General features: G+C 44.0%; 2 protein-coding genes across 2 annotated transcripts in view; both read left to right on the forward strand.

The window, feature by feature from the left end:
• Window positions 1–13,327, forward strand: part of LOC139557918 (probable C->U-editing enzyme APOBEC-2) — a 19,645-nt gene extending 6,318 nt beyond the window's left edge. Inside the window, exons 2-5 of the mRNA XM_071373261.1 lie at window positions 6,182–6,362; window positions 7,222–7,392; window positions 10,404–10,585; window positions 10,676–13,327. Coding sequence (XP_071229362.1) covers window positions 6,182–6,362; window positions 7,222–7,392; window positions 10,404–10,583 — 532 coding nt within the window. The 3' untranslated portion in view covers window positions 10,584–10,585; window positions 10,676–13,327. The remainder of the gene's footprint in view (window positions 1–6,181; window positions 6,363–7,221; window positions 7,393–10,403; window positions 10,586–10,675) is intronic.
• Window positions 1–18,116, forward strand: part of LOC139557921 (zinc finger BED domain-containing protein 4) — a 385,803-nt gene that overhangs the window by 61,662 nt on the left and 306,025 nt on the right. The gene's annotated exons all lie outside the window — the stretch shown is intronic.

An 18,116-nucleotide genomic window follows, 5' to 3' on the forward strand; every position in this document is an offset into this window, starting at 1 on the left:
TCCCATTTTTAAAGTGGCTGGAGTTGAGTCAGTATGTTGGCAGCGGCCGCTAAATGTTAGTGGTGGCTGTTTAACAGTCTGATGGCCTTGAGATAGAAGCTGTTTTTCAGTCTCTCGGTCCCTGCTTTGATGCACCTGTACTGACCTCGCCTTCTGGATGATAGCGGGGTGAACAGGCAGTGGCTTGGGTGGTTGTTGTCCTTGATGATCTTTATGGCCTTCCTGTGACATCGGGTGGTGTAGGTGTCCTGGAGGGCAGGTAGTTTGCCCCCGGTGATGCGTTCTGCAGACCTCACTACCCTCTGGAGAGCCTTACGGTTGTGGGCGGAGCAGTTGCCGTACCAGGCGGTGATACAGCCCGACAGGATGCTCTCGATTGTGCATCTGTAGAAGTTTGTGAGTGCTTTTGGTGACAAGCCGAATTTCTTCAGCCTCCTGAGGTTGAAGAGGCGCTGCTGCGCCTTCTTCACGACGTTGTCTGTGTGGGTGGACCAATTCAGTTTGTCCGTGATGTGTACACCGAGGAACTTAAAACTTTCCACCTTCTCCACTACTGACCCGTCAATGTGGATAGGGGGGTGCTCCCTCTGCTGTTTCCTGAAGTCCACAATCATCTCCTTTGTTTTGTTGACGTTGAGTGTGAGGTTATTTTCCTGACACCACACTCCGAGGGCCCTCACCTCCTCCCTGTAGGCCGCCTCGTCGTTGTTGGTAATCAAGCCTACCACTGTAGTGTCATCCGCAAACTTGATGATTGAGTTGGAGGCGTGCATGGCCACGCAGTCGTGGGTGAACAGGGAGTACAGGAGAGGGCTCAGAACGCACCCTTGTGGGGCCCCAGTGTTGAGGATCAGCGGGGTGGAGATGTTGTTACCTACCCTCACCACCTGGGGGCGGCCCGTCAGGAAGTCCAGGACCCAGTTGCACAGGGCGGGGTCGAGACCCAGGGTCTCGAGCTTGATGACGAGTTTGGAGGGTACTATGGTGTTAAATGCTGAGCTGTAATCGATGAACAGCATTCTCACATGGGTATTCCTCTTGTCCAGATGGGTTAGGGCAGTGTGCAGTGTGGTTGCGATTGCGTCGTCTGTGGACCTATTGGGTCGGTAAGCAAATTGGAGTGGGTCTAGGGTGTCCGGTAGGGTGGAGGTGATATGGTCCTTGACTAGTCTCTCAAAGCACTTCATGATGACGGAAGTGAGTGCTACGGGGCGGTAGTCGTTTAGCTCAGTTACCTTAGCTTTCTTGGGAACAGGAACAATGGTGGCCCTCTTGAAGCATGTGGGAACAGCAGACTGGGATAAGGATTGATTGAATATGTCCGTAAACACACCAGCCAGCTGGTCTGCGCATGCTCTGAGGACGCGGCTGGGAATGCCGTCTGGGCCTGCAGCCTTGCGAGGGTTAACACGTTTAAATGTTTTACTCACCTCGGCTGCAGTGAAGGAGAGCCCGCAGGTTTTGGTAGGGGGCCGTGTCAGTGGCACTGTATTGTCCTCAAAGCGGGCAAAAAAAGTTGTTTAGCCTGTCTGGGAGCAAGACATCCTGGTCCGCGACGGGGCTGGTTTTCTTTTTGTAATCCGTGATTGACTGTAGACCCCGCCACATACCTCTTGTGTCTGAGCTGTTGAATTGCGACTCGATTTTGTCTCTGTACTGGGACTTAGCCTGTTTGATTGCCTTGCGGAGAGAATAGCTACACTGTTTGTATTCGGTCATGCTTCCGGTCATCTTGCCCTGGTTAAAAGCAGTGGTTCGCGCTTTCAGTTTCACGCGAATGCTGCCGTCAATCCACGGTTTCTGGTTTGGGAATGTTTTAATCGTTGCTGTGGGTACGACATCGTCAATGCACTTCCTAATGAACTCGCTCACCGAATCAGCATATTCGTCAATATTGTTGTTGGACGCAATGCGGAACATATTCCAATAATATTCCAATAGCATGTGTAATACACGTGTCCAAACGCTCGCGCAGATGCAGGCAAACGTCGGACGAAAACTTCAAAAAGTTATATTACAAGTCGAATAAACTGGTCAAACTTAGTAGAGAATCAATCTTCAGGATGTTGTTATCATTTATATCCAATAAGGTTCCACCGGAGAATTCTTTTCAGTCTCTATAAGTAATGGAACGCATGGTGATATCATGAGGAATGCACATGACCAAGAACTGGCAATCTGCCAGACCACTGACTCAAACACCTCCCATCCGGTCCCACATCACAGTATAGGCTTCATTCAGCATTTTACAGACTGTTGACATCTAGTGGAAGGCGTAGGAAGTGCAAACAGATCCATATATTACAGTGAATTGAATAGGCGATGAGTTTAACCTCTCTGCGCACAGATTATTTTCCTAAACAACTGCTGAATTGCACGCCATTTGGGTTGCGCGTTATGTTCAGAAAACTACAGCCTCGTTCCTGTGCTGAAAGGCAGAAGAAAATTCACAGACGTATCAGATTCAAAAATATTACTAAAAATATTTATAATCATGGAATCACAAGTGAAATATACCAAAACACAGCTTAGCTTGTTGTTAATCCACCTATCGTCTCATATTTTGAAAATATGCTTTACAGCGAAAGCAATCCAAGTTTTTGTGAGTGTTTCAATAAATGCTAGAACAGCTAGCCCCAAATTAGCATGGTCACGAAAGTCAGAAAAGCAATACAATTAATCGCTTACCTTTGATAATCTTCGGATGTTTGCACTCACGAGACTCCCAGTTACACAATAAATGTTGTTTTTGTTCGATAAATATTAGTTTTATAACAAAAAAACGCTGTTTGGGTTGCGCGTTATGTTCAGAAAACCACAGCTTCGTTCCGTTCGACGAAAATTCCAAAAAGTATCCGTAATGTTCGTAGAAACATGTCAAATGTTTTTTATAATCAATCCTCAGGTTGTTTTTAACAAACATAATCGATAATATTTCAACCGGACCGTAACCTATTCAATAAAAGAGAGAAAAAAAATTGAGAGCTACCCCTCTCGCGCGAAGGAACTAATCAAAGGACACCTGACTACTTTTGAAAAATCTCGCTCATTTTTCAAAATAAAAGCCTGAAACTATGTCTAAAGCCTGGTCACAGCCTGAGGAAGCCATTGGAAAAGGAATCTGGTTGATACCCCTTTAAATGGAAGAGGGACGGGCAATGAAACACAGATAAAAAAATCAAAAAAATCACTTCCGGGTTAGATTTCCTCAGGTTTTCGCCTGCAAAATCAGTATTGTTATACTCACAGACAATATTTTGACAGTTTTGGAAACTTTGGAGTGTTTTCTATCCTAATCTGTAAATGATATGCATATTCTACGATCTGGGCCTGAGAAATAGTCCGTTTAACTTGGGAACATAATTTTTTTTTTTTATAAAAAAATCTGACCCCTAGCATCAAGAAGTTAACTTAGGGCTGAGATCCCGCTAACGGGATTGATATGACAACAGCCAGTGAAAGTGCAGGGCGCCAAATTCAAACAACAGAAATCTCATAATTAAAATTCCTCAAACATACAATTATTTCACACCATTTTAAAGATACACTTCTTGTTAATCCCACCACAGTGTCCGATTTCAAATAGGCTTTTCGGCGAAAGCACCACAAACGAGTATGTTAGTTCAGAGCCAAGTCACAGAAAAACACAGCCATTTTTCCAGCCAAAGAGAGGAGTCACAAAAATCTGAAAAAATATAGAATTAATCACTAACCTTTGATAATCTTCATCAGATGACACTCATAGGACTTCATGTTACACAATACGTGTATGTGATTTTTTTGCAGAGAGCCACATCAATTTACAGAAATACTCATCATAAATGTTGATGAAAATACAAGTGTTACACATGGAACTTTAGATATACTTCTCCTTAATGCAACCGCTGTGTCAGATTTCAAAAAAGCTTTACGGAAAAAGCAAACCATGCAATAATCTGAGTACGGCGCTCAGAGCCCAAACAAGCTAAAAGATATTAGCCATATTGTACAGTCAACAGAAGTGAGAAATAACATTATAAATATTCACTTACCTTTGATGATCTTCATCAGAATGCACTCCCAGGAATCCCAGTTCCACAATAAATGTTTATTTTGTTCGATAATGTCCATCATTTATGTCCAAATAGCTCCGTTTGTTAGCGCGTTTGGTAAAAAAATCCAAACTCACGAAGCGCGTTCACTAGGAGCAGACGAAAAGTCAAAAAGTTCCGTTACAGTCGGTAGAAACATGTCAAACGATATATAGAATCCATTTTTAGGATGTTTTTATCATAAATCTTCAGTAATGTTTCAACCGGAGAATTCCTTTGTCTTCAGAAATGAAATGGAACGCAAGCTAACTCTCACGTGAAAGCGCGTGGTCAGCTCATGGCACTCTGCCAGACCCCTGACTCAAAGAGCCCTCTTTCCCCCCTCCTTCACAGTAGAAGCATCAAACAAGGTTCTAAAGACTGTTGACATCTAGTGGAAGCCTTAGGAAGTGCAATATGACCAATATCCCCTGTATATTCAATAGGCGATGAGTTGAAAAACTACAAACCTCAGATTTCCAACTTCCTGGTTGGATTTTATTTCCAGGTTTTTGCCTGCAATATGAGTTCTGTTATACTCACAGACATCATTCAAGCAGTTTTAGAAACTTCAGAGTGTTTTCTATCCAAATCTACTAATAATATGCATATCTTAGCTTCTGGGAATGAGTAGCAGGCAGTTTTCTCTGGACACCTTATTCTTCCAAGCTACTTAACCCAGCCATAAGAAGTTTAAGGGCTTGTAAGTAAGCATTTCACGGTAAGGTCTACACCTGTTGTATTCGGCGCATGTGACAAATAAAATTTGATTTGATTTCATTCATTAGCAGTGACTGTTACCATGACAGCCGGTCCCAATACACCCCTTACCTCTCTCCCTGGGCACTACCACTAACTCTGAGGCCCTGAGGGCTTCATTTATAACATTTATATTTTCAGGGTTTAATCAAAAGAGGGTAAGGGATACTGTTAGGGTTTGGAACTCTGTGTTAGCCATGTCCTCCAGTAGAGTGCTGTGATCCTTTAGTAGTTATCAAATCAAATGTTATTGGTCACAAACACATGGTTAGCAGATGTTAATGCGAGTGTAGCGAAATGCTTGTGCTTCTAGTTCCAACAGTGCAGTAATATCTAACAAGTAATCTAACAATTCCCCAACAACTACCTAATACACACAAACCTAAAGGGGTGAATGAGAATATGTACATGTAAGTATATGGATGAGCGATGGCTGAGCGGCATAGACAAGGTGCAATAGATGGTATAAAATACAGTATATACATGTGATATGTAAGATATGCAAACATTATTAAAGTTGCATTATTTAGAGTGCATTGTATAAAGTGACTAGTGATCCATTTGTTAAAGTGGCCAGTGATTGGGTCTCAATGTAGGCAGCAGCCTCTCTGAGTTAGTGATTGCTGTTCAGCAGTGTGATGACCTTGAGATAGAAGCTGTTTTTCAGTCTCCCAGTCCCAGCATTGATGCACCTTTACTGACCTCGCCTTCTGGATGGTAGCGGTGTGAACAGACAGTGGCCCGAGTAGTTGATTTCCTTGATGAGCTTATTGGCCTTCCTGTGAGATCGGGTGCTGTAGGTGTCCTGGAGAGCAGGTAGTTTGCCCCCGGTGATGCGCTGTGCAGACCTCACTATCCTCTGGAGAGCCTTACGGTTGTGGGCAGAGCAGTTGCCGTACCAGGCGGTGATACAGCCCGACAGGATGCTCTCGATTGGGCATCTGTACAAGTTTGTGAGTGTTTTTGGTGACAAGCCGAATTTCTCCAGCCTCCTGAGGTTGAAGAGGCGCTGTTGCGCCTTCTTCACCACACTGTCTTTGTGGGTGGACCATTTTAGTTTGTCAGTGATGTATACGCCGAGGAACTTTCCACCTTCTCCACTGCTGTCTCTTTGATGTGGATAGGGGGTGCTCCCTCTGCTGTTTCCTGAAGTCCATGATCATCTCCTCTGTTTGCACCAGTTAGTACTCTGTGTTGTGGCTGCAGCAACCCTGTTTCAAATCCGGGTCATGGCAGGGAATATTCGGCTTGGAGGCTTATTTGACCTCAACCAGCAGGTCGCCACCTTTAGCTTATCCTCTCTCTCTTTATCTCCTTCTTTTTCTCTCCCTCCCTCTCCCTTCTCCCCACAGGGAGCAGATGAGTCCGTTCTACTTTAAGTTCCAATTCCGGAACGTTGAGTATTCATCTGGTCGTAATAAGACTTTGCTATGTTACCGAGTGGAGACTCCGGAGGGCGCCACTGATCCACTACAGGGATACATGGAGGACGAACACGCCACCGCACACGTAGAGACGGCCTTCTTCACACGGGTAACAACATAAAGTTGGATGGAGGGCTCACTTGGATCAATGGCTGTTTTATCGCAGGACGCACCATCAAGCCAGTTTTAGTGTGGGATGCACCATTGAGGGCTTTCTCCATATTGAAGTAGTCAACTGGGTTCACAGATATCACAGAATTCCATCCAGGTCAGCAGGAGGGGTCAGCCAATGAATAATACTCCTGAGCAAACAGGAGATAGCCATAAATCAACAACCTTGGCTTGATACCTGTTCAGACTAAACACACTCCAACACGGCGGTATGGACCTTTTCTCACGAAATTGACTACTTGACAATGGAGAAAGCCCTCAATGGTGCTGCCCATTCTGTCAAAGAAGTGAAAAGGACATAGATTCCCCCTCTAGGTGTACCCTCGTACCAACTCTATGACACATATTCCCCCTCTAGATGTACCCTCGTACCAACTCTATGACACATATTCCCCCTCTAGGTGTACCCTCGTACCAACTCTATGACACATATTCCCCCTCTAGGTGTACCCTCATACCAACTCTATGACACATATTCCCCCTCTAGGTGTACCGTCGTACCAACTCTATGACACATATTCCCCCTCTAGGTGTACCCTCGTACCAACTCTATGACACATATTCCCCCTCTAGGTGTACCGTCGTACCAACTCTATGACACATATTCCCCCTCTAGGTGTACCCTCCTACCAACTCTATGACACATATTCCCCCTCTAGGTGTACCCTCCTACCAACTCTATGACACATATTCCCCCTCTAGATGTACCCTCCTACCAACTCTATGACACATATTCCCCCTCTAGGTGTACCCTCGTACCAACTCTATGACACATATTCTCCCCTTCTCGCTCACAGGTCCTCCCCCACTATGACTCCTCCCAGGAATACGAGGTCAGGTGGTACGTATCTTCCAGTCCCTGTGCAGCCTGCCTCACCAAGATGGCCGATGTCCTCAGACAGAGAAAGAAGCTCCGCCTCTACCTCCTCATGTCCCGCCTCTTCCTGTGGGAGGAGCCTGAGATAGAGGTGCCAATCCCCCTCCCACACACACAGAGATGGGCAGCAGAGCGGCAGGTCTTGCTCTTCATTGTAATCAGAGGGATGATATTTCTTATTTTTTTATTTTATCTTTATTTATATAGCTTTTTTCTCATTGAGATAATATCTCTTTTCCAATAGAGACCTGGTCCAATAGCAGCAGGGAGAACAACGTTTCAGACACACCAACTTACATACACTAACACAACATTAAACAAAACTATAGACACACATGCAGTACAACAATTACATATTAAAAACACAAACATCTTGACTAAAAACAGCTGGCCTAAAAACAATTACACTCTTATATGATATGTACATCAATCAAGTGTTTAAACTCCACCAACGAAACTAGATCATCACATTTTAAAATGTTCAGGAGAGAATTCCAGGACCACGGTGCTGAGTAACTAAAACTATTTCTACCAGGACCTGTTCTAATTTTTGGTACTGTTAGAAGCAAATCAGAATGGGACCGTCATTTTTATTTATTTACTGACCTGACTAATAAAGAATAGAGATAAAATGGCATTTTACCCAATATGGCCTTATAAATCAGTGTATACCAGTGTTTAAGCCTACGCAAGGTCAATGACGACCAGCCAATAGCGCTGTAGAGATCACAATGATGTGTTAGACGTTTCTGATTTGTAATGAACCTGAGGGCTGCATGATACACTGAATCAAGTGCATATATATAACATCACTAAAATCTAAAACCGACAGTAATGTACATCGTACCAGCTCCTTCCTGGCCTCAAAAGAAAAACAAGCCTTATGCCAGTAATAAAATCCTATCTTCAGCTTGAGCTTCATTATCAAGTTCTCTACATGCACAGTGAAGCTCAGCTTGTCATCAACCCACACACCCAAATAATTGTACACTTTAACTTGCTCTATAGTATGTCCAGCCAATGTAGCAATGACCTGATTTGTAACATGCCTGGCATTTGAAATAGCATGCATTTTGTTTTACCTGAATTTAGAATCAGCTTTAAATCATACAGATTCTGTTGTATGATGTTAAATGCTCTTTGGGCATTTTCAAAAGCTAAAGATAAACTACTACCACTTGAATAAAGAACAGTATCGTTTGCATAAAAATTAACATCTGCTGTTTCAATAAGATCCTCAATGTTGTTGATATACAAAATGAACATCCGCTGTTTCAATAAGATCCCCAATGTTGTTGATATACAAAATGAACAACAGTGGGCCCAAAGTAGAACCTTGCGGCACACCTGAGCACACCTCTATGGACTCAGATTTACGACCATCCGCCATTACACATTGTGTACGATTTGATAGGTAATTTATAAACCAATCTAGAGCATGACCAGTAATTCCACAACATTTTAACCTTTGCACTAACACAGCATGGTCCACGGTGTCAAAAGCCTTCGACAAATCAATAAAGACAGACACACAATGTAACTTCTTATCAAGAGCACAGTGGATGTCATTTAAAACCTTCAATGTTGCTGAAACAGTGCTGTGGCCAGACCTAAAACCTGATTCCATTTAAGATGTTGTTTTCTTGGAAGTAGGTCTTCAGCTGCCTACTAACTAAGGACTCCAGTACCTTAGACAGTACAGACAGCGTTGATATGGGTCGATAGTTGTCAAGTAGCGAAGGATCTCCACCTTTCAGGAGAGGCAGTACAAAAGCAGATTTCCATAACTTGGGGATTTCCTTAACATCAAGTTAAAAATACATGTTAAGGGGGGAGCCATGATGTCTGCAGCTAGGTGTAGGAGGGTCTAGTTCATCAGGGACAGGGAATTTATTTAAATCAATTTCTTTCAGGGCTTTACACACTTCTGAAACAGCGAAGGATGAAAAGGAGAACCTGGTGAAGGAGTGCACAGGGGTGTCAGGTAAATTTATAGGGGGCTCAATTATACCTTTGACCTTTTCAAATAAACTGCCTGCATCTAAAAAATGCTGATTCAAGGCTTTCAGAATGGAGGTTCTCTCAGTTACAATCTGTGTGTCGACCAACAATTGTTTAGGAAGCTGTGTATCTTTTCTGCACTCCAAACCCTTCACTACTTGCCAAAATTTGGATGGATGTGAAGTAGATTTCAGGTAGTGGTCTGCTTTCAATTTACGGATCATAGCCACACCCATATTTGGAAGAAGTTTAAAAGCCATCCAATCATCTGCCAAACCAGTCCCTCTTGCTTTAGCCCACATAGCATTTAGTTCCCTTATGATTTTTGTTCCTTAGTAAACCAAGGGTTCTCTCTGCCCTTAATCCTGAATGTTTTAAAAGGGGCCTATTGCATACATCCTGGAATGCGTTCAACATCAGGGATTAATTCCATTCTATTCCATTCAATGCTAGATACATCATGTAAAAAACCTTGAATATCAAACCGCTTATAAATACTATACATGCCAGTCTGACTTGGCTAGGAGTTGAGGAGAGACTGACTGCATCACTTCTTCTTTTTATGAGAAACATTAATGTGTTGAAAATCCCAAATTGTTTGCATAGTCAACTTACACACAGCTCTGACACACACACTTACCCCACCAGACATGCCACCAGGGGTCTTTTCACAGTCCCCAAATCCAGAACATATTCAAGTAAGCGTACCGTATTATATATAGCCCTTATTTCATGGAACTTCCTTCAATCTCATATTGTTCAAACGAACAGCAAACCTGGTTTCAACAAACAGATAAAGCAACACCTCGCGGCACAACACCTCTCCCCTATTGGACCTAGATAGTTTGTGTGTATGTATTGATATGGAGGTGTGCCTTTTTGAAAATGTATGTAGTTCTGTCCTTGAGCTGTTCTTGTCTATTAATGTTCTGTATTATGTCATGTTTCATGTTTTGTGTGGACCCCAGGAAGAGTAGCTGCTGCTTTTGCAACAGCTTATGGGGATCCTAATAAAATACCAAATACCAAAATAGACTCACTCTCTCTCATACAGTACATGTGCGTGCTGTGTGTGTGTGTGTTTGTGTCTCTGTGTGCTAGGTGGGGCTGCGGTGCCTGGCGTCACTGGGTGTGAGGATTAGGATGATGAAGCCGTCTGACTTCTTGTCTGTCTGGGAAACGTTTGTAGAGAAGGAGGAGGACATGACCTTTAACCCCTGGGAGGACTGCCAGGACAACTACCAATACTACCAGTACAGACTCAACAACATCCTCAAGTAAAGGTAGATACATGCACGCACATGCACACACACAGAGAAATAGTATTAACGTTTCCTTTTTGTATTTGTTTTCTCTGTGTGTTTCTGTTTCAGGTGCAGTCAAAACCATTTCACACCCCCACACCCTGACTACAACTACAACCCCATCTACACGTCTACACATCCTAGAACCCCATCTACACATCCTACAACCCCATCTACACATCCTACAACCCCATCTACACGTCCTACAACCCCATCTACACGTCCTCCAACCCCATCTACACATCCTCCAACCCCATCTACACGTCCTCCAACCCCATTTACACATCCAACAACCCCATCTACACATCCTACAACCCTATCTACACGTCCTACAACCCCATCTACACATCTACACATCTACACATCCTACAACCCCATCTACACATCTACACATCCTAGAACTCCATCTACACATCCTACAACCCCATCTACACATCCTACAACCCCATCTACATGTCCTACAACCCCATCTACACATCCTACAACCCCATCTACACATCCTAAAACCCCATCTACACGTCCTACAACCCCATCTACACATCCTCCAACCCCATCTACACATCTACACATCCTAGAACCCCATCTACAGATCCTACAACCCCATCTACACGTCCTCCAACCCGATCTACACATCCTAGAACCCCATATACACATCTACACATCCTAAAACCCCTTCTACACATCCTACAACCCCATCTACACGTCCTACAACCCCATCTACACATCTACACATCCTAGAACCCCATCTACACATCCTACAATCCCATCTACACATCCTACAACCCCATTTACACATCCAACAACCCCATCTACACATCCTACAACCCTATCTACACATCTACACATCATACAACCCCATCTACACGTCCTCCAACCCCATCTACACATCCTAGAACCCCATCTACACATCTACACATCCTAAAACCCCTTCTACACATCCTACAACCCCATCTACACATCTACACATCATACAACCCCATCTACACATCTACACATCATACAACCCCATCTACACGTCCTCCAACCCCATCTACACATCCTAGAACCCCATCTACACATCTACACATCCTACAACCCCTTCTACACATCCTAAAACCCCTTCTACACATCCTACAACCCCTTCTACACATCCTACAACCCCATCTACACATCTACACATCATACAACCCCATCTACACATCCTCCAACCCCATCTACACATCATACAACCCCATCTACACGTCCTCAAACCCCATCTACACATCCTAGAACCCCATCTACACATCTACACCTCCTAGAACCCCATCTACACATCCTACAACCCCATCTACACATCCTACAACCCTATCTACACGTCCGACAACCCTAGCTACACATCTACACATCCTCCAACCCCATCTATACATCCTACAACCCCATCTACACAACAGACAACCCAATCTACACATCCTAAAACCCCTTCTACACATCCTACAACCCCATCTACACATCCTAAAACCCCTTCTACACATCCTACAACCCCATCTACACATCCTACAACCCCATCTACACGTCCTACAACCCCATCTACACATCTACACATCATACAACCCCATCTACACATCCTAAAACCCCATCTACACGTCCTACAACCGCATCTACACATCCTCCAACCCCATCTAGACATCTACACATCCTAGAACCCCATCTACAGATCCTACAACCCCATCTACACATCCTCCAACCCCATCTAGACATCTACACATCCTAGAACCCCATCTACACATCTACACATCCTAAAACCCCTTCTACACATCCTACAACCCCATCTACACATCTACACATCCTAGAACCCCATCTACACATCCTACAACCCCATCTACACATCCTACAACCCCATCTACATGTCCTACAACCCCATCTACACATCCTACAACCCCATCTACACATCCTAAAACCCCATCTACACGTCCTACAACCCCATCTACACATCCTCCAACCCCATCTACACATCTACACATCCTAGAACCCCATCTACAGATCCTACAACCCCATCTACACGTCCTCCAACCCGATCTACACATCCTAGAACCCCATATACACATCTACACATCCTAAAACCCCTTCTACACATCCTACAACCCCATCTACACATCCTAGAACCCCATCTACACATCCAACAATCCCATCTACACATCCTACAACCCCATTTACACATCCAACAACCCCATCTACACATCCTACAACCCTATCTACACATCTACACATCATACAACCCCATCTACACGTCCTCCAACCCCATCTACACATCCTAGAACCCCATCTACACATCTACACATCCTAAAACCCCTTCTACACATCCTACAACCCCATCTACACATCTACACATCATACAACCCCATCTACACATCTACACATCATACAACCCCATCTACACGTCCTCCAACCCCATCTACACATCCTAGAACCCCATCTACACATCTACACATCCTACAACCCCTTCTACACATCCTAAAACCCCTTCTACACATCCTACAACCCCTTCTACACATCCTACAACCCCATCTACACATCTACACATCATACAACCCCATCTACACATCCTCCAACCCCATCTACACATCATACAACCCCATCTACACATCCTACAACCCCATCTACACGTCCTACAACCCCATCTACACATCTACACATCCTAGAACCCCATCTACACATCCTACAATCCCATCTACACGTCCTCAAACCCCATCTACACATCCTAGAACCCCATCTACACATCCTACAATCCCATCTACACGTCCTCAAACCCCATCTACACATCCTACAACCCCATCTACACATCCTACAACTCCATCTACACATCCTACAACCGCATCTAACACCCCGCAACCCTATCTACACGTCTACACATCCTACAATCCCATCTACACGTCCGACAACCCTAGCTACACATCTACACATCCTCCAACCCCATCTATACATCCTACAACCCCATCTACACAACAGACAACCCAATCTACACATCCTAAAACCCCTTCTACACATCCTACAACCCCATCTACACATCCTAAAACCCCTTCTACACATCCTACAACCCCATCTACACATCCTACAACCCCATCTACACGTCCTACAACCCCATCTACACATCTACACATCATACAACCCCATCTACACATCCTAAAACCCCATCTACACGTCCTACAACCGCATCTACACATCCTCCAACCCCATCTAGACATCTACACATCCTAGAACCCCATCTACAGATCCTACAACCCCATCTACACATCCTCCAACCCCATCTAGACATCTACACATCCTAGAACCCCATCTACACATCTACACATCCTAAAACCCCTTCTACACATCCTACAACCCCATCTACACGTCCTACAACCCCATCTACACATCTACACATCCTAGAACCCCATCTACACATCCTACAATCCCATCTACACATCCTACAACCCCATTTACACATTCAATAACCCCATCTACACATCCTACAACCCTATCTACACATCTACACATCATACAACCCCATCTACACGTCCTCCAACCCATCTACACATCCTACAACCCCATTTACACATCCAACAACCCCATCTACACATCCTACAACCCTATCCACACATCTACACATCATACAACCCCATCTACACGTCCTCCAACCCCATCTACACATCCTAGAACCCCATCTACACATCTACACATCCTAAAACCCCTTCTACACATCCTACAACCCCTTCTACACATCCTACAACCCCATCTACACATCTACACATCATACAACCCCATCTACACATCCTCCAACCCCATCTACACATCATACAACCCCATCTACACATCCTCCAACCCCATCTACACATCATACAACCCCATCTACACATCCTACAACCCCATCTACACGTCCTACAACCCCATCTACACATCTACACATCCTAGAACCCCATCTACACATCCTACAATCCCATCTACACGTCCTCAAACCCCATCTACACATCCTAGAACCCCATCTACACATCTACACCTCCTAGAACCCCATCTACACATCCTACAACCCCATCTACACATCCTACAACTCCATCTACACATCCTACAATCCCATCTAAACGTCCGACAACCCTAGCTACACATCTACACATCCTACAACCACATCTACACGTTCTACAACCGCATCTACACACCCCGCAACCCTATCTACACGTCTACACATTCTACAACCCCATCTACACATCCTACAACCCTATCTACACATCTACACATCCTCCAACCCCATCTATACATCCTACAACCCCATCTACACAACCAACAACCCAATCTACACATCCTAAAACCCCTTCTACACATCCTACAACCCCATCTACACATCCTACAACCCCATCTACACATCCTAAAACCCCTTCTACACATCCTACAACCCCATTTACACATCCTACAACCCCAGCTACACATCTTACAACCCTATCTACACATCTACACATCCTACAATCCCAACTACATGTCCGACAACCCTATCTAGACATCCTACAACCACATCTACACGTTCTACAACCCTATCTACACATCTACACATCCTACAACCACATCTACAACCACATCTACACATTCTACAACCCTATCTACACATCTACACATCCTACAACCCTATCTACACATCTACACATCCTACAACCCCACATACATGCCCTCCAACCCCATCTACATAACCTACAACCCAATTTACACATCCTACAACCCCATCTTTACATCCTACAACCCTATCTACACATCTACACGTCCTACAACCCTATCTACACATCCTACAACCCCATCTACATGTCCTACAATCCCATTGACACGTCCTACAACACCATCTACACATCCTATAACCCTATCTACACATCTACACATCCTACAACCATATCTACACATCCACACGTCCTACAACCACATCTACAACCACATCTACACATCCTACAACCCTATCTACACATCCACACGTCCTACAACCACATCTACAACCACATCTACACATCCTACAACCCTATCTACACATCTACACGTCCTACAACCCCATCTACACATCCTACAACCCCATCTACACGTCCTACAACCCCATCTTCACATCCTACAACCCTATCTACACGTCCTACAACATCATCTACACGTCCTACAACATCATCTACACGTCCTACAACCACATCTACACGACCTACAACCCCATCTACACGTCCTGCACGTCCTTCAACCTCATTTACACATTCTACCAACACATCTACTCGTCCTACAACCACATTTACATGGTCTAAAACCCCATCTACATGCCATACAACTACATTTACAAGTGCTACAACCACTTCTACATGTCCTACAACCCCATCTACATGTCAGCATTGACTCCTTGTCAAAATAAAGAGACCTTGGTCTCAGTATTGACTCCCTGTCTAAATAAAGAGTCCTTGGTCTCAGTATTGACTCCCTGTCTAAATAAAGAGTCCTTGGTCTCAGTATTGACTCCCTGTCTAAATAAAGAGTCCTTGGTCTCAGTATTGACTCCCTGTCTGAATAAAGACACCTTGGTCTCAGTATTGACTCCCTGTCTGAATAACGACACCTTGGTCTCGGTATTGACTCCTTGTCAAAATAAAGAGGCCTTAGTCTAAGCATTGACTCCCTGTCTGAATAAAGACACCTTGGTCTCAGTATTGACTCCCTGTCTAAATAAAGACACCTTGGTCTCAGCATTGACTCCCTGTAAAAAAAGAGACCTTGGTCTAAGCATTGACTCCCTGTCTGAATAAAGACACCTTGGTCTCAGCATTGACTCCCTGTCTAAATAAAGAAACCTCGGTCTCAGCATTGACTCCCTGTCTAAATAAAGAGTCATTGGTCTCAGCATTGACTCCCTGTCTAAATAAAGACACCTTGGTCTCAGTATTGACTCCCTGTCTGAATAAAGACACCTTGGTCTCAGTATTGACTCCCTGTCTGAATAACGACACCTTGGTCTCAGTATTGACTCCTTGTCAAAATAAAGAGGCCTTAGTCTAAGCATTGACTCCCTGTCTGAATAAAGACACCTTGGTCTCAGTATTGACTCCCTGTCTAAATAAAGACACCTTGGTCTCAGCATTGACTCCCTGTAAAAAAAGAGACCTTGGTCTAAGCATTGACTCCCTGTCTGAATAAAGACACCTTGGTCTCAGCATTGACTCCCTGTCTAAATAAAGAGACCTCGGTCTCAGCATTGACTCCCTGTCTAAATAAAGAGTCATTGGTCTCAGCATTGACTCCCTGTCTAAATAAAGACACCTTGGTCTCAGCATTGATTCCCTGTCAAAACAAAACAACCTTGGTCTAAGCATTGACTCCCTGTCTGAATAAAGACACCTTGGTCTCTGTATTGACTCCCTGTCTAAATAAAGACACCTTGGTCTCAGCATTGACTCCCTGTCTAAATAAAGAGACCTTGGTTTCAGCATTGACTCCCTGTCTGAATAAAGACACCTTGGTCTCAGCATTGACTCCCTGTCAAAATAAAGAGGCCTTAGTCTAAGCATTGACTCCCTGTCTAAATAAAGACACCTTGGTCTCAGCATTGACTCCCTTTCAACATAAAGAGACCTTGTTCTCAGTATTGACTCCCTGTCTAAATAAAGACACCTTGATCTCAGCATTGTCTCCCTGTCTAAATAAAGAGACATTGGTCTCAGCATTGACTCCCTGTCTAAATAAAGAGTCCTTGGTCTCAGTATTGACTCCCTGTCTGAATAAAGACACCTTGGTCTCAGTATTGACTCCATGTCTAAATAAAGACACCTTGATCTGATTATTGACTCCCTGTAAAAAAAGAGACCTTGGTCTAAGCATTGACTCCCTGTATGAATAAAGACACCTTGGTCTCAGCATTGACTCCCTGTATAAAATAAAGAGACCTTGGTTTCAGCATTGACTCCCTGTCTGAATAAAGACACCTTGGTCTCAGCATTGACTCCCTGTCAAAATTAAGAGACCTTGTTCTCAGTATTGACTCCCTGTCTAAATAAAGACACCTTGATCTCAGCATTGTCTCCCTGTCTAAATAAAGACACCTTGGTCTCAGCATTGACTCCCTGTCTAAATAAAGACACCTTGGTCTCAGCATTGACTCCTTGTCAAAATAAAGAGACATTGGTCTCAACATTGACTCGCTGTCTAAATAAAGAGACCTTGGTCTCAGCATTGACTCCCTGTCTAAATAAAGAGTCATTGGTCTCAGCATTGATTCCCTGTCAAAGCAAAACAACCTTGGTCTAAGCATTGACTCCCTGTCTGAATAAAGACACCTTGGTCTCAGCATTGACTCCCTGTATAAAATAAAGAGACCTTGGTTTCAGCATTGACTCCCTGTCTGAATAAAGACACCTTGGTCTCAGTATTGACTCCCTGTCTAAATAAAGACACCTTGGTCTCAGCATTGACTCCCTGTAAAAAAAAAGAGACCGTGGTCTAAGCATTGACTCCCTGTCTAAATAAAGAGACCTTGGTTTCAGCATTGACTCCCTGTCTAAATAAAGAGACCTTGGTT

This window comes from Salvelinus alpinus, chromosome 28 (assembly GCF_045679555.1).
Source record: "Salvelinus alpinus chromosome 28, SLU_Salpinus.1, whole genome shotgun sequence".
NCBI classification, from domain to species: domain Eukaryota; kingdom Metazoa; phylum Chordata; class Actinopteri; order Salmoniformes; family Salmonidae; genus Salvelinus; species Salvelinus alpinus.